This window comes from Gigantopelta aegis, chromosome 14 (assembly GCF_016097555.1).
Source record: "Gigantopelta aegis isolate Gae_Host chromosome 14, Gae_host_genome, whole genome shotgun sequence".
Classification (NCBI taxonomy): Eukaryota; Metazoa; Mollusca; class Gastropoda; order Neomphalida; family Peltospiridae; genus Gigantopelta; species Gigantopelta aegis.
Window position 1 is genome coordinate 53,859,440 of NC_054712.1, and position 24,214 is coordinate 53,883,653.

At 36.9% G+C, this 24,214-nt stretch overlaps 1 protein-coding gene across 2 annotated transcripts in view; it reads right to left on the minus strand.

Annotated features, from left to right (window-relative positions):
- Window positions 1-30: 30 nt before the first annotated feature.
- The window catches only part of LOC121388588 (probable G-protein coupled receptor 139), a 56,431-nt gene continuing 32,247 nt past the window's right edge, over window positions 31-24,214 (minus strand). The window contains exons 3-4 of one of the 2 annotated variants that reach the window (XM_041519987.1): window positions 11,325-11,414; window positions 31-2,185 (exon numbers count right to left, since the gene is read on the minus strand). In XM_041519987.1, the coding sequence (XP_041375921.1) occupies window positions 955-2,178 (1,224 nt within the window). In that variant the 5' untranslated portion in view covers window positions 2,179-2,185; window positions 11,325-11,414 and the 3' untranslated portion in view covers window positions 31-954. Of the gene's footprint in view, window positions 2,186-11,324; window positions 11,643-24,214 lie in introns of those variants that run through there. The other variant, XM_041519988.1, reaches the window with a different exon arrangement.

The window sequence follows — 24,214 nt, forward strand, 5'->3', positions numbered from 1 at the left end:
GTAGAAGTAAAAACAAATTTAATACATATATATATATTGTTATATTTATTTTTTATATACACCTGTTGGTGAGAACATATATTCGTTATTTTTGATAACACGTATATAACATTTTACAGACATATTGGCTGCACCTAGGTGAGCACCAAGGGCCTAATTCACTAAACTCTTGCAACTTTGCGATCTCGCAGTGCGGTGCTAAAAGACTTGCAAAGAGGATGCTTTGTTGTCTAGCAGAGCCCAAGAGACTTTTGTGAATTAGGCCCCTGGTCACCAATGTCTAACCACCCAGTGGAAAAGCACGGTAGAAATCAATCACTAGATGATTTTCCAACAGAAATTATTCATTCTCCTTTAATATTCTTGTTTATACACTGAGAAATTCAGCTTTTACAATTCACGTCCACATTCAACAAAGCCAATTAATGTAATAGCCAGTATAAAATCAATTAACATCAGCATTTTTTATTTTTTTAACTGATGCATACTATTGAGGGAAGATACAAGTGTAGACCTGTTAAAAAACTAATTCTCAGTCAAAGTGTATTTTATCATTTGTTTTTGCTGATGCAATTTTCCAAATCGAAAGACTTAGAAATTATTTACCACTTATTTCATTGTAGGTTTTAAATCATATTGTTTCGTCAGTCACTTGTCATGGAATCTGAGGAACCTTTTTGTTTTATTTTGGGCAACAGATTGCTTTTGCCACATAATTTATTTTTGCCGATGAAATTTTCTGAATTGCAAGGGTTGGAAATCATTTAGTACATATTTTATTGTAATTTTTATACCATAATGTTTCGTTCATCATTAGTCATGTAATCTGACAAACCATTTCGTTTTCTTTTAGGCAAGAGACTACTTTTGCCTGAGCACTTGTTTTTGCTGATGCAATTTTCTTAATTGTAAGTGTTGGAAATCATCTACCACTTATTTCATTGTAGTTTTTTTTTATATCATATTGTTCCGTTCATCACTAGTCATGGAATCCGAAGAACCTTTTCGTTTTCTTTTGGGCAACAGAGCAATCCACCATAAACAAACTATCTTGGTTAGCGTCTGCCGAAACGATTTGTTTATTGCGCAGTATAGCACAAAATTGGTTGAAAAATTCAGTGCCTGCATGAAATTGGTCACAGATCTTACAAGTTTGACCTTATACTTATCCACTGAAGACGTTGCATATTCGAGAACAAACTTAAGAAGTTCGCTGGGGGAGACGAGAATAAGGAACAATAACACCACGGCAACCAGCGTCGCGGTAACGGAATTGAGGGCACTGTCAGCAGCCCGTTTCCTCGTCAGGTGAACCGTCAGTTTCCCGCTGACGTTTGAGTGCGAGAAACTCGAAGACTGAGAATGACTCTGGTGGTGGATGTTCAGTTCTCGGGCGAACTTCACAGAGCCGTTACGTTTCGCGGGGCGAATCGCTATTTTCTTCTCTCGTTGCAGAGGAGCCATGTTCTGCCGTAGCTGCTTGGCCTTGCGGATCTTGAGGATGAGAATGATGTTGAAGTAGATGAGGGAGGCGCAGGGGATGAAGTCGAAACACACCGACCATGCGAGACGGCGTGCCGCAACAATCGGCCGTGTGAACATCTTCCGGTCTTCGACTCTGAGAAACGTCGAATTGTCGCACCGCACGATCTCCTTCTCAAGGAATATGGGAACCGTGCACAGTGCGCACAGAACAAAGATCACAGTGATGCTTATGCGAGTCTTGCGGAGCGAGATCAGTTTGCGTGCCTTGAATGGATGGCAGACAGCCATGTAGCGTTCCCCCGCCATGACGACGATGAGCCATGTGCTGATGACGATGAAGATGGTAATGAAGCCGCCGCCCAGCCAGTCGTAGTACACGACGTAGTCCTCCAGCTCATACACGTCCTTCAGAGGCAGCAAGGTGAACAGCAGTGCCAACAGGCAGAACATGAAGTCCGAGAAGGCCAGAGCGATGAGACCCATGTGGGCAGACAGCTCCATCTTGGTGAGGGTGCGCTGGTATTTCTCCATCGTCAGGACAACCAGGTTGAGGATATTGCCAAGGACACCGAAGGAACACACGAGGGGCGTCGCGATGGCCATGAAGAAATGGCTGATCTCCTCAGTGCGCACTTCTTCGTAGGATTTCATCATGGATGTTTTGTTCATCTCAGTGTAGTTCAGACAGCTCATTTTCAACCTGAAATAGAGAAACAGACATCTCAGTGTAGTTCAGACAGCTCATTTTCAACCTGAAATATAGAAACAGACATCTCAGTGTGGTTCAGACAGCTCATTTTCAACCTGAAATATAGAAACAGACATCTCAGTGTGGTTCAGACAGCTCATTTTCAACCTGAAATAGAGAAACAGACATCTCAGTGTGGTTCAGACAGCTCATTTTCAACCTGAAATAGAGAAACAGATAGTTTTTTAACTTAAAATTGTTATTGCTGATGTTTTGTTTGAGAAAAATTAATTTGGATTAAATAAATCGGTTTCGCTGTTTCATGGAAGTTGGTTTTTCAACCTGAAATAATAGAACGTACCGACATATTTTACAAATAGATTTTTAATAGTGTGGTTCAGACAGTTCATTTTTAGACTGAAATATAGAAACAGATATTTTTTAAGTTAAAATCTTTATTGCTTATGTTTTGTTCAGGAAAAAGTAATGTGGATTAAATAAATCGATTTCGCTGTTTTGTGGAAGTTGGTTTTTTAACCTGAAATAATAGAACGTACCGACATATTTTACAAATAAATGATTAATAGTGTGGTTCAGATAGCTAATTTTCTGCCTGAAATATAGAAACAGATATTTTTTTAAGTTTAATCTTTATTGCTGATGTTTTGTTTGGGGAAAAGTAATTTGGATTAAATAAATTGATTTCGCTGTTTCATGGAAGTTGATTTTTTAACCTGAAATAATAGAATGTAATACCAGGGTTAGTGTGGTTTAGACAGCTCATTTTTAGCCTGAAATATAGAAAGAGAGATATTTTTAAGTTAAAATCTTTATTGCTAATGTTTTGTTGGGAGAAAATTAATTTGGATTACATAAATCGAGATTTGTTGTTTTTGAACCGGAAATAATAGTATGTACTGACATATTTTACAAATATATTTTTATTAGTACCTTTGAAAAACTACCATTTCAAGGTCTTTTGCATTCAGTTCTGTGTGCAGAAATGGTCCTTTTCTAAATGCAGAAACCAACCATTACATTTTTTTATGTGACCCACCTACTGTTTTTTTTTAAGAAAAAAGAGGCAAAAGAAGTAAAAATAAAATAAAATGAGAGTTGAATCAAGAGCTAAGCACATCATTACTTGCAAGTTGCTGTCAGTTTTTTATATCTTCAGTGTAATTCTTTTTGGATCAGCCATTAAACGGCCAGTTAATGTATTGCTTTTATAGCCTGCAAGTGGTGGGTGTATGTAAGAGCCATTTAACAGGCACCCAGAGGGACTTCTGTAGCTACATATAGAATGTAAAATATTATATGTATTTATACTTCGACACTATCAGCTTTTTTGCTTTTTTATTTTTATTTTATTATTATACTGATTAAAAATATTGATTTTATAGTAGATTTATCCATAGCATATCAATATATACTGAACAAAATAAGAAACTTCCGCTAACTTTGCTTGAACATAACTTGATGAAAACAAACCGGGGGAATAATTGTTATATATACGTTTAAAGAGTGTTCCATGATGCATCGTTTGGTGCAAAAATCATGGCCATAGGTTAACAGAAACTGGGAGAAATTTTGACCAAGTGTGGTAGGGGTTAAAAAAATAAAAAACCCACTTAATAACGGGTATGACCACCTCTTGAATTGACCACTGCAGTGCATCACAGGCACATAGAATTGACTAAAGTGTTGATTTCTGCCTGTGGAATATTGTTTCATTCCTGAATGAGCACTTGATGAAGTTCGTTGACGTTAGCGGGTGGGTTGGGACGACGTCTCAATCGTCTGTCCAGACTATCCCAGACATGCTCGATGGGGTTGAGATCAGGACTTTTACCGGTCCAGTCATCAATGAAATCAATGTTATTTGTCGTAAGAAAATTTACAGTGTCTCTAGCTGTATGAGAGGTGGCATTATCATGCTGAAAAATCGAGATGTTGGCGTTGTTATGGAACAGAGGAATGACGTGATGAGCGAGAATGTCATCGCGGTAACGTTGAGCATTTAAATTGCCATCAATGACGACTAGTGGTGAACGATAATCATGGGCATCTGGGCTGCCCAGACCATGACACAACCCCCACCCCCAAAACGATCTCGTTCAAGAACACAATAGTCAGCATAGCGTTCATTTCTCCTACGGTAGACGTGCATCCTGCCATCACCACGTTGTAAAGAAAATCTGGATTCATCCGAAAAAAGAATGGTATTCCAGCATCGCTGTATCCAACGAGTGTGTACACGTGCCCAATTAAGACGATTTAGACGATGACGTTGCGTTAAAATGCATCCGACGTAAGGACGTTGTGCATTAAACCGTTCTCCCGCAGACGATTATGAACAGTTTGCCCACTGATTCGGTTATTATGAAGCCCAGGTGTGTTAGCAGCAGTAGCAGTGGCAGTTTGGAATCGATTGCACAAATGCGTGTTCATGATATAGCGGTCTTGACCACGCGTTGTAACACGCGGACGTCCACGACGTGGCAAGTCGTTGGTGCTTCCTGTCGTTCGAAATCTTACGCGAAGATTTCATATCGCTCGACTAGAACTCCCAACATGCCTTGCAACGTCTTCTGTCGACATGCCAGCATCAAGCATGCCAATCGCCCGTTCGCGTAAATTATTGGGTATTCTTGGCATACTAAAAATGCTACAATGTAAAAAAACATTAATTGTTTTACAAATTTTGAAGCGTTTTCGTTCACTTGACAACAATGTCAGTAAGACAAGTAAAACAAATTGACCGAATACTACACGGGACATGTTGAACCATGCATGCACGTGCAAATTGAATTTCACGTTGTCGACGATTAACAGTTCAAAAATAATGGATAAAATTCTTTAACACAACAAATACTATATGTACAAATGGGAAGTTTCTTTTTTTGTTCATTATATATATATCAAGAAGTATCTACTGTATGATGTGTACTGAATGTTCAATGACGAAATTAATAAAAGAAGAACACAAAAATTGACTAAATTGATTGAACTTGATATAGTAGTATCCATGAGACAGACTTCTTAATAGGGCTGTTTTTGTTCAGTGCTTTTGGTGCAGTCTGGCTTCATTATAAACTTGAAAAAAGAAGAAGAAAAATGCTACAACAATTAATTTTGTTTGAGTCTGGGCAAGATTTATGACTTCTGGTTTGACTTTTAATCAAGGACTCCACAGCCATAAGGGCATGTATACTGCGAAGTGTATTAAATGACATCCCAACTTGTTACACTGGTAGAATAGGTGGACCGTAACTGCCGAAAGGTTTACTTGAGGTTGTTGAAAATGTCAAAGATTAAAGTCATAGAGCCTAGTTTGCTCATTTTTAATGTTTGTATTAAATTCATGTCATAACATACTTTTTTGTAATGTATCAAAGTCATGGTATGTGCTACCCTGTATGGGATGGTGTAGATCCCATGCTACTAATGGAAAAATGTAGCGGGTTTCCTCTCTTAACCTTTAGACTACTGGATTAATTTTTAACAAAAACCACGTTGAATGGGTACAAGTTTATAATTTTTACTCACATATATTCACTTAAATGTTTTATAAATACATGAAATAAAGTTCATATATGAATCGGTAAGTATTATTTTCGTGGGTTTTTTTTTAATTTTTATTATTTTTTGATCAGCTAATGGTGATTAAAATTAGGCAAAAAAAATCCAAAAAGTTGCTTTTACTTACGGGCATTTGTGGCCAGCTGTCAAGTATTTATGTCCATTATTCCCGATAACAGTGGTTTTCTGATCCAAATTTTTTTTTAAACCCGAACTAGGATTCATATTGCAATATTTGGTGATTTTCGTTGTTGGTAAAACAATCAAATTTATTATCAAATTAGCTGTCACAATCAGCTAAAATGACCGCGACGTGCCGACATTGTTGTCAAGTGAAAATACTTGCCGATAACCACTTTTTGAACTAAAAATTTCAAGGTATTTTCAGTTGAAAAAATCAAAACAAAAGCCACCATTTTGAAGAAAAAATCTTTTTTCTTTTATTATATTTCCATTTCCAGTGAGTGTTGTGTGCAGAACAGCGGGAAATATGAATTGGGGAATGCACGGTATACAATATACAGTATGTCGACTGACGTGGCGTCGGGCGAGATATTTCGTCTGCAGTACTCAGAAGGTTAAGACTATACGTAAAACATTACCAAATGTTTGACATCCAGTAGGCAATGATTAATCAATCAATGTGCTCTAGTGGTGTCATTAAACAAAAACATTTTTAACTTTAATGTTTTTTAACTCAGGGTTAGGGGGTGGGACGTAGCTCAGTGGTAAAGCGCTCACTTGATGCACAGTCGCTCTAGGATCGATCCCCATCAGTGGGCCCATTTGGCTATTTCTCATACCAGCCAGTGTACCACAACTGGTATATCAAAGGCCGTGGTATGTGCTATCCCGTCTGTGGGATGGTGCATATAAAAGATCCCTTGCTACTAATAGAAAAATGTAGCTTGTCAAAATGACCATATGTTTGACATCCAATAGCCGATGATTAATAAATCAATGTGCTCTAGTGGCGTTGTTAAACAAAACAAACCTTTTTAAGTCAGGGTTAAAATTTTACCACAGCAAAGGATGGCAAGTGATGTGGTTGCCCTCCTTATTTGCTGTTGTGTATCCAACAAATTGAATAGGTTAGTCCAAAGCATTGGGGCAAAATGGTTTTTGTCTGAAAAAAGTTGATAGGAAGTAAGTTGCCTTCATGCCCCTCTTGTGAAGGAAAAGGATTGTCTTTGTGCCCCTCCATCTTGTTTTGGTGACCTTATTTTTGTTATTTAACTGAAGAGAACATTTGGTGTGCTTCTTCAAAATTAAAATATGAATAAATGAATAAATGAATGAATGACTGAATGAATGAATGCATCAGCTATTGGATGTCAAAGGTTTTCAGAAATGTATAAAACAAAAAGAGATTTAGAGTAAAACTTATAGTTTGTTTTGGTTTAACGACACCACTAGAGATCATTGATTAATTAATAATCGGCTATTGGGTGTCAAACATTTGGTAATTCTGACAGTCATCAGAAGAAACCTGCTACATCTTTTGTTAATGCAGCAAACAATCTTTTATATGCAGTCTTCCACAGACAGGAAAGCACATACCACAGCATTTAACCAGTTATGGTACACTGGTTGGAATAAGAAAATACATAATCACTTGAATGGATCCACCGAGGTGATTCGATCTTGTGACACAAGCACCTCAAGCGAGCACTCAGCCGACTAAGCTAAATCCTGACCCAAATTTAAAGTAGGTCAGGTTAAAAAAAAGAGAAGATAAATATATAAATTCACCTTCATTTGGCCCCTTTTTTCTTGGTATGGCATCGGGTTCCCAGAAATAATAATAAAAAAATCCCAAGAGTGTTGAATGATTCCAAAAATAATGTGTTGTAACTGGCTATACAAAGACTGTTTGTAGAAGATTTTGTTGTAATCTTCTTGGAATAAATGAGCGATTATGAAATATAATAGAAAACAAATGAAGATACATGTACCTTTCAGATTTCAATAAAAGTTGATTATGACATCATATGTTGCATGAATTATGACGAGACCGGAAGTGAGATATAATTAAAATTATCACTCTTAGATGTCTTCAATATGGTAGTTGTAACTCTTTGTTTAATGTCTAAACCAGAAGTAAGATATAATTAAAATTATTGTTCTTAGGTGTCTTTCATATGGTAGTTGCTACTCTTTGTTTAATGACGAGACCAGAAGTGAGATATAATTAAAATTATCACTCTTAAATGTCTTTCGTATGGTAGTTACAACTCTTTGTTTAATGTTGAAACCGAAAGTGAGATATAATTAAAATTATTGTTCTTAGGTATCTTTCATATGGTAGTTGCTACTCTTTGTTTAATGACGAGACCGGAAGTGAGATATAATTAAAATTATCACTCTTAAATGTCTTTCGTATGGTAGTTGCAACTCTGTGTTTAATGACCGATGGGAGATGTTGACACGGCTAACTATACACAAGAGTCTTAGCCGGTTGTTAGCACATTAATTCCACTAGACAATCAGACTGTTAAATTGCTCTCTCCTGATTGAATTAGATCCACAATATTGACAACTAGGGCCCCCATGTACAGCACGAGCCCACTGGAACTGGAAACTCTATTTACGTGTCCATATCCTTAAAAGTTCAGGCACGCCAGCCCTGGACCTAGTCTCTGACCTCACCAGTGACCAGTTCGGGGCCACAGTGACCTGTCTGTTAGGAAGTGCTTTTAAAAGATCCCTTGCTGCTTAGTGTTGATAGTAGCCTATGTGGCAGCAGCGGGTTTTTTATCTTGACACATACTGACTAAAACAGTGTCTGGTGCAATACCCTATTTTGATCTTGTAAATGTCTTTTAAAAGATCCCTTGCTGCTTAGTGTTGGGAGTAGCCTATGTGGCAGCAGCGGGTTTTCTATCTTGACACATACTGACTAAAACAGTGTCTGGTGCAATACCCTATTTTGATCTTGTACATGTCTTTTAAAAGATCCCTTGCTGCTTAGTGTTGGGAGTAGCCTATGTGGCAGCAGCGGGTTTTCTATCTTGACACATACTGACTAAAACAGTGTCTGGTGCAATACCCTATTTTGATCTTGTACATGTCTTTTAAAAGATCCCTTGCTGCTTAGTGTTGGGAGTAGCCTATGTGGCAGCAGCGGGTTTTCTATCTTGACACATACTGACTAAAACAGTGTCTGGTGCAATACCCTATTTTGATCTTGTACATGTCTTTTAAAAGATCCCTTGCTGCTTAGTGTTGGGAGTAGCCTATGTGGCAGCAGCGGGTTTTCTATCTTGACACATACTGACTAAAACAGTTTCTGGTGCAATACCCTATTTTGATCTTGTACATGTCTTTTCATCTTTTTGGTGAAGGGGCGGGACGTAGCTCTGTGGCAGAGCACTTGCTTGGTGCGCAGTCGGTCTGGGATCGATTCTCATCCGTGGGCCCATTCGGCTATTTCTCATTCCAGTCAGTGCACCACAACTGGTATATCAAAGGCTGTGGTATGTGGTATCCTGTCTGTGGGATGGTGCATATAAAAGATCCCTTGCTACTAATGAAATTGTTTTAGCAGGTTTTCTCTCATAAGACTATGTCAAAATTACCAACAAAACAAACTTTAAAAAAACGTTTTGGTGAAAATCTTATACCTTTCAACTTTGAACTCAATGGCTGTAGGCTGTGCTCATGATGGGTGGTACCTGTGGGGCAGGATATCCTCTGCTTTCACAAACACCTGATATCATCACTGTTTATACAATGGTTTATTTCATTTCAACTTATTTTCGTGCTTATATTCCAATTAAGGTTCAAGCATGCTGTTCTGGGCACACACCTCAGCCATCTGGGCTATCTGTCCAGGAGAGTGGGTTAGTGGTTAGTTGGTTAGTGGTTAGTGAGAGAGAAGAAGATGTAGTGGCCTTAAGAACTCACTCTGGGTTTGAGCCAGCACAGGGCTGCGAACCCTGTACCTACCAGCCTGCAGTCTGATGGTTTAACCACTGTGCCACCAAGGCCGGTAATGATTCATGAGTGCATGCTACCACAGCTGTATATATATTCCATTGAGCTTTATCCTGTGCAAGTTTGGGTTTTCTAAGCTAGTTGTGGGAGTGCCAGTCCTATAGACAGTGCAGGAGGGATGAAACATGTTATGGGAGTGGCAGTCCTAACTATCATGGAAGCAATCACGACTTTGCCTAAATATCCTTTTGATTCTGTCATATGCAGAGATGTGATTTTGATCGAGGGAAACTGTTTTGTCATTGTCATTGTCAATAATAATAAAATAACAAAATCTATGAAAATTCTAATTAATCTTATTTTAAAGATATGACCACTTGTAGTTATATATATGACAGTTGCTACAAAATCTTTAATCTTAGCTGTGTTTTTCATTAAATAATATGTCCATATGTTTTCAAATAATTGACAAATCGCGAGGGAATGGCGCACATTTCGACACATTAACACAAATGAACTGTTTTTTGTTTTCCTTTTGATATTGGAATTCAACAAAATAATTTTAAAGATATGACCACTTGTAGTTATATATATGACAGTTGCTAAAAAATCTTTAATCTTATTTTAAAGATATGACCACTTGTAGTTATATATATGACAGTTGCTACAAAATCTTTAATCTTATTTTAAAGATATGACCACTTGTAGTTATATATATGACAGTTGCTACAAAATCTTGAATCTTATTTTAAAGATATGACCACTTGTAGTTATATATATGACAGTTGCTACAAAATCTTTAATCAAATGAACATTTAATAGGAAAATAATTCAGGTGTTTGGCCTACAACAGAAAGAAATGAATAACAAGAAAAAAAGATGTTAAAATACATTTATCTTGAAAGTAATGAAAATCTTTAGTTTAAAAGTTATGGCTAATTGTAGTTATATAAGAAAAGATATTTAAACAAGTTTATATGTATTAATAAAAGAGCACCACGACTGGTATATCAAAAGCCGTGGTATGTGCTATCCTGTCTGGGATGGTGCATATAAAAACATCCCTTAGAAAAGTGTAGCAAGTTTCCTCTGTAATTCTACATGTCAAAATGACCAAATGTTTGACATCCAATAGCCAGTCATTAATAAATCAATGTGCTCTAGTGGTATCATTTAACAAAACAAATTTTTTACTTTTCTTCTCTAAGACTACATATAAAAATTACTAATTGTTTTTTACATCCAATAATGGTAAATAAATCAATGTGCTCTAGTGACTTCATTAAAGTTCAATGTGGTGTTTGGGTTTTGGGTTTTGTTGGTGGTGCATGGTTTTATTTATTTATTTATTAATTAAAATAAATTCATTAATTAAAAAAGAATTCAGATTGAAATTTAAGTGAATCTCACTTGATGCTTTTTGAAAATTATTATTGGTTATTTTTATTTTATTAATTTTTTTTTTTTTTTTTTTTTTTTAATGCACTATTTAAAGATAAATTCAGATTGAAATTTAAATGAATCTAACTTGATGCTTTTTAAAAATTATTATTGGTTATTTTTTTTTTTTTTTTTTTTTTTTTATATTCATCAATTTAAAATGAATTGAATTTGAAATTTAAATGTCTCTTACCTTGATAGATGTTGTCAGTTACATGTACACGTGTGTAGACCGGTAACCATCTCCTCAAATCTTAACAGTCAACTGTCTGCAGCCGTTCATCTGTAGCACAGTGAAAAACAAAAAGAAATCAATAGGTTTATAATAATATATTAATGATGTATAAAGTATCAGGGTATTAGTGTTGACAAACTGTTAATGGGAAATATTAGGAGGAAATTTAGTAAACATGATAATTACTAAAACCAGTATTCATGCCTGAGAACTACTTTGCTTGTCGCTATTTCCAAACTTATGTGACACATAAGCTAAAAACACCTGGTTTAGTATATGCTATACATCTATAAGAGAGTGTTCTGTTACAAACAAATATCATCTTTGTTACATGACACATAAGCTAAAAACACCTGGTTTAGTATATGCTATACGTCTATAAGAGAGTGTTCTGTTACAAACAAATATCATCTTTGTTTTTCGTGGTAAATGTGTTTTCAAAAGCGTTGAGTTGAAGTTGGCACAGAATGGTTTATCTGAGCATGACAAATCTTACTGGAATTGAACTGAATCAGATGAGACGGCATTGAGCTGCATGTACTGTTACATTCTCCTATCCTCGCCTAACTATGCAAGACAGACCCATTTCATGACATCATCGGCCCACACAGAATAAATTGGTTTTGTATGACCACATGATCAGTTATGTCATTTGTATGACTTACATACGTTATCATTTGAAATGGCTTCTGCCCTCCAAACAACATTCATTCCAGCCAGTGCACCACGACTGGTATATCAAAGGCCATGGTATGTACTACCATGCCTGGGATGGTGCGTATAAAAGATCCCTTGCTGCTAATCGAAAAGAGTAGGCTATGAAGTGGTGACAGCAGGTTTCCTCTCTCAATATCTGTGTGGTCCTTAACCATATATCTGACGCCATATAACCGTAAATAAATTGTGTTGAGTGCGTCGTTAAATAAAACATTTTTTTTTTTTTTTTTCCAAACAACACTGAACTACAAGTAAGAAAGAAAAGAAAAGAAAAGTTGATAGTTGAAGTACAATGTTATTTGTGGTTTATATAGAAACCATTTTGAGGTATGATCATTTTAATAGTGATATTCATTTGATTGAATAATGAAAACAAAAAATTTTATTTTTGTTTAAGACGTCTTACTTTTTATTTATGGATGGTAGAAAAATAATAATTCATATGTTCCTATGTGGGATATTTATGGTTATTCTACCCTTGGGCACATAATTCGATGTCAGGGACTCAAGCAAGCCTTGTCCCTGTCAACAAATAAATGTACCCTCTGGTGGAATAGCCGTATCCTGCATAGGAACATACAAATGATTCTTTTAAGATTCTGACGCCATATAACTGTAAATAAAATGTGTTGAGTGCATCGTTAAATAAAACATTCTCTTCCTTTCCTTCCTTTTAAGATTGCACAACTTTCGGTTTTATTTTGGGCGTGGATTTCTGTTTTCTTTTTCTTTTGTAAAGTAGAATGTCTAGGTGACTGGGACATACATGTCGTCCAGTGGTAAAGTGCTCGCCTGCTGCACGATCGGTGGGCCCATTGAGCTATTTTCGTTCCAGCCAGTAAACCACTACTGGTATTTCAAAGGCCGTGGTATGTGCTATCCTGTCTGTGGGATGGTAGATATAAAAGATGTCTTGCTACTAATGGAAAAATGTAGTGGTTTTCCTCTCTATAACTAAATGTCCATGGCCTTTGATATACCAGTCGTGGTGCATTGACTGGAACGAGATATAGCCCAATGGGCCTACTGACAGGTATTGATCCTAGACTGACAGGGCATCAACCAAGTGTTTGACCACTGGGCTACGATCCGTCCAAACAAGAAGAGTTGTGTTCTTAACAGGACAGTGTTTGACCACTGGGCTATGTCCTGTCCAAACAAGAAGAGTTGTGTTCTTAACAGGACAGTGTTTGAAAGAACAAGTTTTAGGCACAACTCAAACATAATTGTGATGATGTACCAAACTTTAATATCTTGTCTTTAGAGCCCCACTCACATGGCTAGTGATATTCAATGTTGGGCCAATAAATAACTACTATTGCCATGCCTGACGGCTAGTGAAATTTGTTTGTCAAATGTTGCACTTACGTCTATTTTGTAAATATTAATATTCTGCCCCCCCCCCCCCCCCCCCAATGTTAGTGTTTTTAAGCTATATCTCTCTCTTTAAGTGACATATCTAATTTTTACTATTATTTAATAATTTGTATTAACTTGAAGCAAAGTAGGGCTAGTGAATTTTTAATTGTGGCTAGTACATTTGTAAAATCACTGATCCCACGACTAGTGGCTTTTATAACAATTGTAGAAGCCCTGTGTTCTAAGAACCTTTTAATCGCCCCTTGTATTTTGTTTTTGACAGCAAGCAAAGAGTCAATTTGTAGCAGACATCTGTTGAGTCAGCCAAGCAAGCAACCGTACTTGTTTTGCTGATAGTTTTCTCTAAATAACAACATTATGGGTTATAAATGGAAAATCAGACATTTATCTTTTTTAGCAACATTATATTGATATATACACAACATTGAAGAAATAATTAATTAAACAAAATTCTATAGAAAGGTGGGCATTAAAATATCACTATACAAAAAAACACATACTCGGTATACATAGTTCATTTGAATCCAGGACAAAACACCTCTTGACAAAAACCCACTTGACAAACCCCACTTGACAAACCCCACTTGACAAAACCCCACTTGACAAACCCCACTTGACAAAACCCCACAAGACAAAACCCCACTTGACAAAACCCCACAAGACAAAACCCCACAAGACAAAAGCCCACTCGGACAAAAGCCCACTCATTAATCAGAATTCTGAACAAAACCCCACTTGGACAAAAGCCCACTCATTAATCAGAATTCTGAACAAAACCCCATTCAGAAATATTTGTAAGTGCACTTGAAAGGAATGGTTTTTAATAGAAATTTTGGTTTTGTTTATTTCTAAAGAATTCTCTAATGACACATTACAGTAGTAGATGGCTTCCCTTAATTGCTAGTTACATCACAATCTGCATATAAAATCAGAACAGAACACAACTTTATTACGCTCAGGCTGTTACACAACGGCATATGAGGTACATGGTGTATAAAGAATTCTGCAGAAAGAAAAAACATTCTGAAATATTTCTAATTGCAAAGAAATGGTTTTGAATTGAAATTTTGGTTGTTTTGATTGCTAATGAATCTACTAATTAATGACACGTTACAGATGTATAATCAGTAGTAGATGGCTTCCCTTAATTGCTAGTTACATCACAATCTGCATATAAAGGCACCAGAAAACTGGAATAGTAATTACAATAAACAATATACCTACAGCATGGAGATCATTACTAACCACAAGGGTGGTTTGAAGCTAAAACACTAACCACCAACAACTAACCACTAATCCACTGTCCTGGACAAACAGCCCCAGACAGCTTCAGTGTACCCATGACAGCATGCGTGAATCTTAATTGGATATAAGCACGGAAATAAGTTATACCGAAAATTATTTAAAGTTAGAAATAGAACAAAAATTAATTCCACCCGCCTGCAGTAAAATTTACTTTTTATGAAAGTGATTATATGATTTATATCAAACGAATTAGGAATTTGATAAAAAAAAATTTAAACTAATTAATTCATGGAAAACTGTTAGGAGGATCACATGACTGCTATCCGAGTATCTCTATGAATTTATTTTTATCTCGGCAGGATTTTGTTTTTAGCAGGACATAAAATATTATTTCCTTTGATCTATTTTTAAAAAATATATCAGCAGCCATATTTTACTCTCTGTTTTGATCCATTATTATTAATTTTTTACAGCATGATTTTTTTCTTAGCAGAACATAAAATATTATTTCCTTTGGTCTAGTTTTACAGGAAATAACAGTAGCCATATTTTACTGTCTATTTTGATCCCTGTCATCATGACTGTTTGTGTGGTATGCATGCACATTGTATTTCCAATATTCCCAAGTTATTGATGCAGAAATTATTATTGTGTGGGGGATAGCAAGGGATCTTTTATATGAGCTTCTCCCCAGACGGGACAGTAAATATCACAGCATTCAATATAGCAGTCATTGGGCACTGGTTGCAGACAGGACAGTAAATATCACAGCATTCAATATAGCAGTCATTGGGCACTGGTTGCAGATGGGACAGTAAATATCACAGCATTCAATATAGCAGTCATTGGGCACTGGTTGCAGACGGGACAGTAAATATCACAGCATTCAATATAGCAGTCATTGGTCACTGGTTGCAGATGGGACAGTAAATATAACAGCATTCAATATAGCAGTCATTGGTCACTGGTTGCAGACGGGACAGTAAATATCACAGCATTCAATATAGCAGTCATTGGTCACTGGTTGCAGACGGGACAGTAAATATCACAGCATTCAATATAGCAGTCATTTGGCACTGGTTGCAGACGGGACAGTAAATATCACAGCATTCAATATAGCAGTCATTGGGCACTGGTTGCAGACGGGACAGTAAATATCACAGCATTCAATATAGCAGTCATTGGGCACTGGTTGCAGACGGGACAGTAAATATCACAGCATTCAATATAGCAGTCATTGGGCACTGGTTGCAGACGGGACAGTAAATATCACAGCATTCAATATAGCAGTCATTGGGCACTGGTTGCAGACAGGGGTGGGATGTAGCCCAGTGGTAAAGCACTTGCTTGATGCACGGTTGGTCTAGGATCGATCCTCGTTGGTGGACCCATAGGGTTATTTCTTGTTCCAGCCAGTGCACCATCAAAGGCTGTGGTATGTGCTATCCTACCTGTGAGATGGTGCATATAAAAGATCCCTTGCTACTAATTGAAACAAAATGTGGGTTTCCTCTCTATGACTGTGTCAAAATAACCATATGTTTGACATCCAATAGCTGATGATTAATAAATCAATGTGCTCTAGTGGTGTCATTAAACAAAACAAATTTTTTTTGGTTGCAGACAGAAAAAACCCCAATGACTACACTGAGATAAATAAATCCCTGGCACCTCTGGCATTTGACCTATCTCAGAGCTGTACTGTGCCCCTTGTCATACATTAAGAGTTCTTGGAGGATTACTCGTTTTTTTGCTGATATTTTCACAAAATTAAATGAACATTAGTAAGGCTCTTCCAAACATCTGGTTGCTCTGGTGATAGTAAATAAATCCATTGCACCTCTGGCGTTTGACCTATCTCTGAGCTAAATGGTGCTCCCTTGTCCTATATTAAGAGTTCTTGGAGGATTACTTTTTTGCTTAAAAGTCACATTGACATTTTCTCCAAACATCTAGTCACACTGGTCATAGCACATAAATCCACTGACCCGGTTGGCATTTGGTTTACCTCAGGTTTACCTCAGAGCTGTAATGAGCCCCTTGTCATTCATTAATAGTACTTGGAGAATTAGGGTGTTTTTTGTTAAATGTCACACTGACATGTTCAATAAACTAACTGAGAACTAGTAATAGTTGTGCATAGATTATGTTCTGTTATTCACTCTTTGAGAGTGTGAATATATTGTAGAAATTACTTTTTAATACTTGTATAGAAATGGTTATGTTTGCATTATGTTGACAGCTAGTGCTGTCTGTAGCCCTAATGATGAAATGAATGGAAAAACATGAGTTGATTAATGTTGCAGTCATTTGATTGTTTTCCTTCGTCTTTTAAAAAAAAAATTTTTTTTATATTATTCACAGAAAGTGTGTTATAAATATCTGGCTGTCTCAAACATTAGGGGACAGGTAATCTACATGACTCAGAAAAGATGTTTTAGTTTAACCATAGCAACAGTTTTTATTAGTAAAACAACTTAAAGTAACAGACCCTAGTTTTTAAACACTAAGGCATATTTTTCACCATTAGAGCCATTAATTATCACTGAAATCATACTTTATTTAGATATTATTGTTTATATTATCCATTTATGTACAACTGAAGTGTTTCTGGTCATCCTGGTGTGTTTAATATCACAAAATACATTTTTCATAATTTTAAAAACATGTGAGCCTGAGAAGTAACAGTTATTGAGTCGTGTTTTAATCTATTTTAAAGAGTATTTCACCGTTTTAACGTCACAGACTCTTCTTTCACTCTGTTGTAACATTATCTAAATGTGTTACAGGTTTGTAGATTAATTAAACTCAGTGTCCATTTTCACGAGTTGAAACTAGGGTCTGCAACTTTAAATGTTTAAAAAAGAATGTTGCCACTGTAATAGCTGGTGATTTTTGTATTTAAATAGTCAGTGATTTAGAATGAAGCAGATAAACTTTCACCTTATGCTAAGTTAAAACTGTCATTGTCTGGCCAACTTGATAGTCCTGTTGTAATTTGTCCCACTCCCGACGTTTGATGGGTGCGCTCAGATTAAAAACTAATCAGTCGTAGAAGTTATATACAAAGAGTTGTAAGAGTGCTGGACATTCGTAGAAGCCGAGTGATTGATGAGTTGGCCAACTCTGTCATGATAGTTGGTAGCCTGAGATTAGCATTACTTTGTGTACAATCAATGATCTTTTAGTACTAAATTATTTCAATTTCTTTCACACCGTTGGTGAGAACATCATTCATTAATACATATTAACACATACTAATAACACTCATATGTGTGATAACAATTTAAAGACATACAACTGGCTGCTTTTAATTGATGACCAGATAGCGCTAGCTATTTTATTCTATTAAAAAAAGTATGATTGTAATTGATTAGTCTGATATATAGTTAACCTGAAACGGATTTGTCTGTGATGTATAAGTTGTTGTTTAAGGGGATTTCCCCCCCCCCCCCCAATGGTACAGTACATTTATTTGTCAATAATACATTATGGCAATGCCAACAAATATACCTTGTATACACATCTGAAGGAATAAAAATGATTAAAAAAAAGCCTTTTTGGCAGCCATGTTGAATTTGCCATTTTCTGTGCTTAGGATGCAAATCGAGCTTGGCAACAAGCAAATCTGAATTCAGCATATCAAATTCGCTCCAGAAATGTTTGTTGCTAGCTTGTAGCCTACTAAAATGCATTTTCACGAGAGGGCCACATTGCGCCCCCAGAGGGATACATGTATAAACATGTTACTGTTTCCAGTTAATGCCTTTGTTGTAGTTTTGTGTTTTTGTTTTGTATAGCTGAAACTAATTGTAAACAGATATTTATTACCCCAGCAGGCACTCATAACGGGGAAAATAAAAATAATAATTTCTCACTGAGAAATTATCATGCATTGGTCTAACGAACAATACTATTGGATAATTTGACTCTTACAAACCAATGACCTTGTCGGTACTAAATATGACGTCATCACGATTTGGCAAACGCACACAATGACATCATGTAGTTTAGAGAGTTTGCATTTACGGCTGTCTGATTTTGGTGTTAAATTTATAACAAAATGTCATTTTAATGCAATTCATTATAGATTTTGTACCAGAATAAAGAGAACTTTTGTTTTTGAAACTTATCTATGAACGTGATTAAATTACAAAGTTATAGAAATACTCAGAACAGTGCGTAAAGTGGCGTATATCGTTTCTATACATGTATGTGCATGTGTGTGTCGAAAATAAAGGCTTTTAGAGAAAAAATAGCTCTGGTAATAAATAGAATAACAAACTCGGCACCAGTTATTATCAAATTTATGTCCCTCATGAAATAATTTTAATTTGTCACTCGCTAAAGCTCGTGACAACTGAAAATTATTTCACTTGGGACATAAATTTGATAATAACTGGTAACTCGTTTATTATCCTCTATATAATTAGCACTGGCTTGGAGAATATGCTGTAGACACAAAAGGAACAAACAGAAATCCTGACTTGAAGCTGGAGATTATGTTCTAAAAATGTTACCAGGTGTATAGTCAATACGATACATTTTCATTAACAGTCATGATTTTGCATTTCCGAAGGAGATTGCATTTCACTGCAGGCTTAAATATATAATTCTTTAAATAATGAAAACGGAACAAAAAAAGACACAGTAATCTTCTGTTAACTTGTTATCATCTTTCATCTGGAATAATCCCCCAGACGAAGACTATTATTTCAGCTGTTTAAGCTGTAGAAACAGCTGTGAGAATTGTGCGTTGAGGACATGTTCATGTTGGAAGTGGGGGTGGGGGAGGTTTCACCTTGAAGGTAAATTCAGAAGTGTGCTTTAGCTTGATTAAGAACTTCCGCATTTTGTTACTGCTGCATATTAGACCAGGTGCTGGGGTGTCATTAAGGCAGCAGTCTAGAGTACAATGTATATTGTTTATTATGTAACCACTAACAATAACACATCCACATTAATTTGTTCACAGTCACATGCCTTTGGATATGTACTTGCTGATGAAAAAGTTGAAGCACTTGGTTTATTAATCATTGGATATATTGGATGTCGAACATTTGGCAATTATGACACTTTTAGTCTTAGTGAGGAAACCTTTTTCATTTTGCCATTAGTATCAAGGGATCTTTTATATGCACCATCCTACAGACAGGATAGCACATACCACGGCCTTGATATACCAGTTGTGGGAGCGAGAAATATCGAAATGGACCAGCCAGCGGGGATCGATACGAGGCCGACTGCACATGAGACATGCGTTTGCCACTGGGCTATATCCTGTCCCTTGCTAATGAAGGTCACATAAAAGTTGTGATATTCTCCGGGGCACTATTCCATTGTTTAGTATTAAAACACGTGGCCACACACTTGTTAATTTGTGTGTGATCACCATTAACGCTTTTGTCATTCAGATTACAGTCACTTTTGTGTCTCCAGGTTTTACAATATATGATGCCTCTAGCTCATCGGCTTTTGGATGTCAAACATTTGGTAATTTTGACACTTGTACTTTTAAAGAAAACCTGCTAGTTGCAATGGATCTTTATATGCACTTTTCCACAGACTAGACAGTACATACAACAACCTTTGATATACCAATCGTAAGGTACTGGTTAGGGCAGAAGAAAAAAAAAACCCAGTGGGTCTGCTGAGAAGGATTGATCCTATTACCCAAGCAGCACTTCAGGTGGGTGCCCAGCCATGTTCATTGTTGGCATCAAGGGTAATGGAAATGCACATTCAGCTGCCAAATCTGCTTCATGTCAGGATTGGTGTTCCTTACCCTGATGTTAAACCTGACATTAACCAAGATATCTTTTCAACATAGCAAGATGGATTGGAATGGTCCAGTTGCAAAACAAGCTACTTTCTGTCCAGCCAGTCCCGAGTGAGCAGCAGTCCTCCTATAATTGGTTCAGGAAGGATGAAATTGTCTTGTGAAGTGCTTGCATCTGTCGTTCATGTTACACACGTTTATTTTGAAGAAGAATCCCTCACCTCAGTGTGGGCAGGATGTAGCCATGTGGTAAAGCGTTCATGTTACACACGTTTATTTTGAAGAAGAATCCCTCACCTCAGTGTGGGCAGGATGTAGCCATGTGGTAAAGCGTTCATGTTACACACGTTTATTTTGAAGAAGAATCCCTCACCTCAGTGTGGGCAGGATGTAGCCATGTGGTAAAGCGTTCATGTTACACACATTTATTTTGAAGAAGAATCCCTCACCTCAGTGTGGGCAGGATGTAGCCATGTGGTAAAGCGTTCATGTTACACACATTTATTTTGAAGAAGAATCCCTCACCTCAGTGTGGGCAGGATGTAGCCATGTGGTAAAGCGTTCATGTTACACACGTTTATTTTGAAGAAGAATCGCTCACCTCAGTGTGGGCAGGATGTAGCCATGTGGTAAAGCGTTCATGTTACACACGTTTATTTTGAAGAAGAATCGCTCACCTCAGTGTGGGCAGGATGTAGCCATGTGGTAAAGCGTTCATGTTACACACATTTATTTTGAAGAAGAATCGCTCACCTCAGTGTGGGCAGGATGTAGCCATGTGGTAAAGCGTTCATGTTACACACATTTATTTTGAAGAAGAATCGCTCACCTCAGTGTGGGCAGGATGTAGCCATGTGGTAAAGCGTTCATGTTACACACGTTTATTTTGAAGAAGAATCGCTCACCTCAGTGTGGGCAGGATGTAGCCATGTGGTAAAGCGTTCATGTTACACACGTTTATTTTGAAGAAGAATCGCTCACCTCAGTGTGGGCAGGATGTAGCCATGTGGTAAAGCGTTCATGTTACACACGTTTATTTTGAAGAAGAATCCCTCACCTCAGTGTGGGCAGGATGTAGCCATGTGCTCACCTGATGTGCGGTTGGTCTAGGATCAGTCCCCTTCGGTGGACCCATTGGACTATTTTTCATTACACCCAGCGCACCACAACTGGTATATAAAAGGCCGTGGTATGTGCTATCCTCTGTGGGATGGTGCATATAAAGATCCCTTGCTACTTATGGAAAAATGTAGCGGGTTTCCTGTCTAAGACAATATGTCAGAATTACAAAATGTTTAACGTCCAATATCTGATGATAAAAATAAATTGGTGTTCTCTAGTGGTGTTGTTAAACAAAAACAAACTTTACCTAAAGCTCACCTCCGTCAGAGCACTCATTTTGGTGGAGTGCAGTCATCTGAAGCAAACTAGAAAAGATATATTTGACAGAAACAAGTGAGATGGAATCTTTTTGATTCCATCCTGAACTTGCTGATGTGTTTATTTGTGCTAGAGTGCCGTTAGACATTCATTCATTCATTCATTCATTCATTCAAATTGAAGTGTTCACACTAGTCCATTGTCAGTTAGGTTCACTGTTGGCAACCCACTATCATGTTTTACCAGCTACTATTACATTTGCCATCCTCTTGTTCCCCCTGTCATCCCATCCCCCCACTTCAATATTTTTCACCCTTTGTGAAATATCCCGTTATTTTGAAGCAGATGAGCTCAGCTACTGGCAATTGGTATCGTAGCTTTACTTGAAGCTAAACAGTACATTTCACAGTAAGACATTCATGATTACGGTACTCGAGACAGAGACAACACCATTACATACAGCTGTGTATATTGTCAGTGTTAAAATCAGATTACTCTTTAGTATATATTCAAGCTGTTATTGATTAAATGGAAATAAACCATGCAACATATTCTTAAATCGAAATCGTGGAAAAATAATCAGTCATCTGGTTACGAATGGCGACCACATGTTTTGATAGGTGCCTAAAATAGTGATAAAGGTAGGTTAAATTAAGGCTTTTGAAAACTACATTGTACCTTCACCTATATATATTCAACATTATTTTAGTATAACAATAAAACAATAATAATGATTAAAATACTGACATTTTTGCTATTTAGTAGACGTAGCCATTGTTTCAGCCTTTACCAACGAACACCACCTAGTAACAAGGCGGTGCAGTAATTTTCACCTAGTGAGTGGGCTGCACATTAATTGTGTGACGTCACACCCGGTTACAGCCCAGTGACCTGGTCACAGCCGGTCAAAGAATATGGTTAGCATAGTTTGGTACCACATGTTTTTCTGACTAGAAACACATTGGATTTTAGACCGTATCAAGGCACAGTGGCCACATACTAGTAATCACCAACATGTCTGTCCGTCCGTCTGTCCATCCTTCCGTCTGTCCGTCCATCCTTCCTTCCATCCATCCGTCTGTCCCATATATAGTTGTTAACAGATTATGACTTGATGTTGCATGCATAACTACATTATAAAGTTGCTCATTTGAAATTAAGTCATCCTACAATGTAGCTGAAATAACAGAAATAACTGTGGTAGTTAATGACGTACGATATCGGCCTTATCCTATTCAGGCATTCACAGGATAAAGCCGATGCCCATTGTCATTAACTAGTTATTCTTTATATATGTGCAATATACTGGGATGCTAGAAAATATCACGATACATATTGTTTAAAATTTATATTGCAGTATACTGGTTAAACTGTACATCTCTAGAAAAATTACATTTGGGTACAAAGGGTGTACTTTTTCTATCTCACATGACCGCATATGATGGAGTTTTTATCTTATCCATTTAGTAAATAAAATATTCTTTTACACAAACAAAGATGGCCCAAAAAGTGACCTCTTTATTTAACCATTTTATCATAAATAAACTATGCTGTCATATTTGCCGTGTCTGTTTCATGTGTTAAATAAAATTTAACACAACAAATTAACAAGATAGCTTTTATGATGAAGGTTTTAATAACAAAATACCAATCTAAAACTGTTGTCTGATGACCTCACATCACCACCTCGCATTAATATGATGTCATACTCCCCATGTTAAATGCAATGGCGTCATAGCATATGAAAGATAGAAATTTCTTTAATAGCTTTCATTCATGGGATAGCCTGGTGTTATTATTGTTTTAATAGCAGGCCAAAAGAAATAGTCTTTCAAAGAAAAAGTAAGATAGCACAGCGTGAATGGAGGGTTTGGGACAGTGTGTGGAAATTTAGGATGTATGAGATCTGTTTTCTGTCATACCTTAGGATGAGAGAAAACTGATTTGAAAAGCTGTATCCTAACCGGATGCGAGCGGTTATTTTAGAAATCATTGATTTCAATTGCTGCATCCCAACTGCACACATACACCGCGACATGTAAATCTGTCGCATCGTATGCGTGCAGTTGAATACTGCAATAAACTTCTTTCACATTCCACTGCGCATGTGCCCGTTGCGGAGTTACTCGAGGACGCAAACCGCGAGATCTCGCCAAAATAGACCTATCTGCAAATTGGGGGGCAAAAGCAATGGGAGGCCACGACCATTGTTCAATTATTAACTGTTCCAACCGCATATGTCCGGGAAATTCGTTATCCTTCCATCGATATCAAGCCAATAGATATCGGAAACGATTGTGGGTAATCGTTTCACGTAGAAAACGATTTTAATGTTACTCTAAGTACG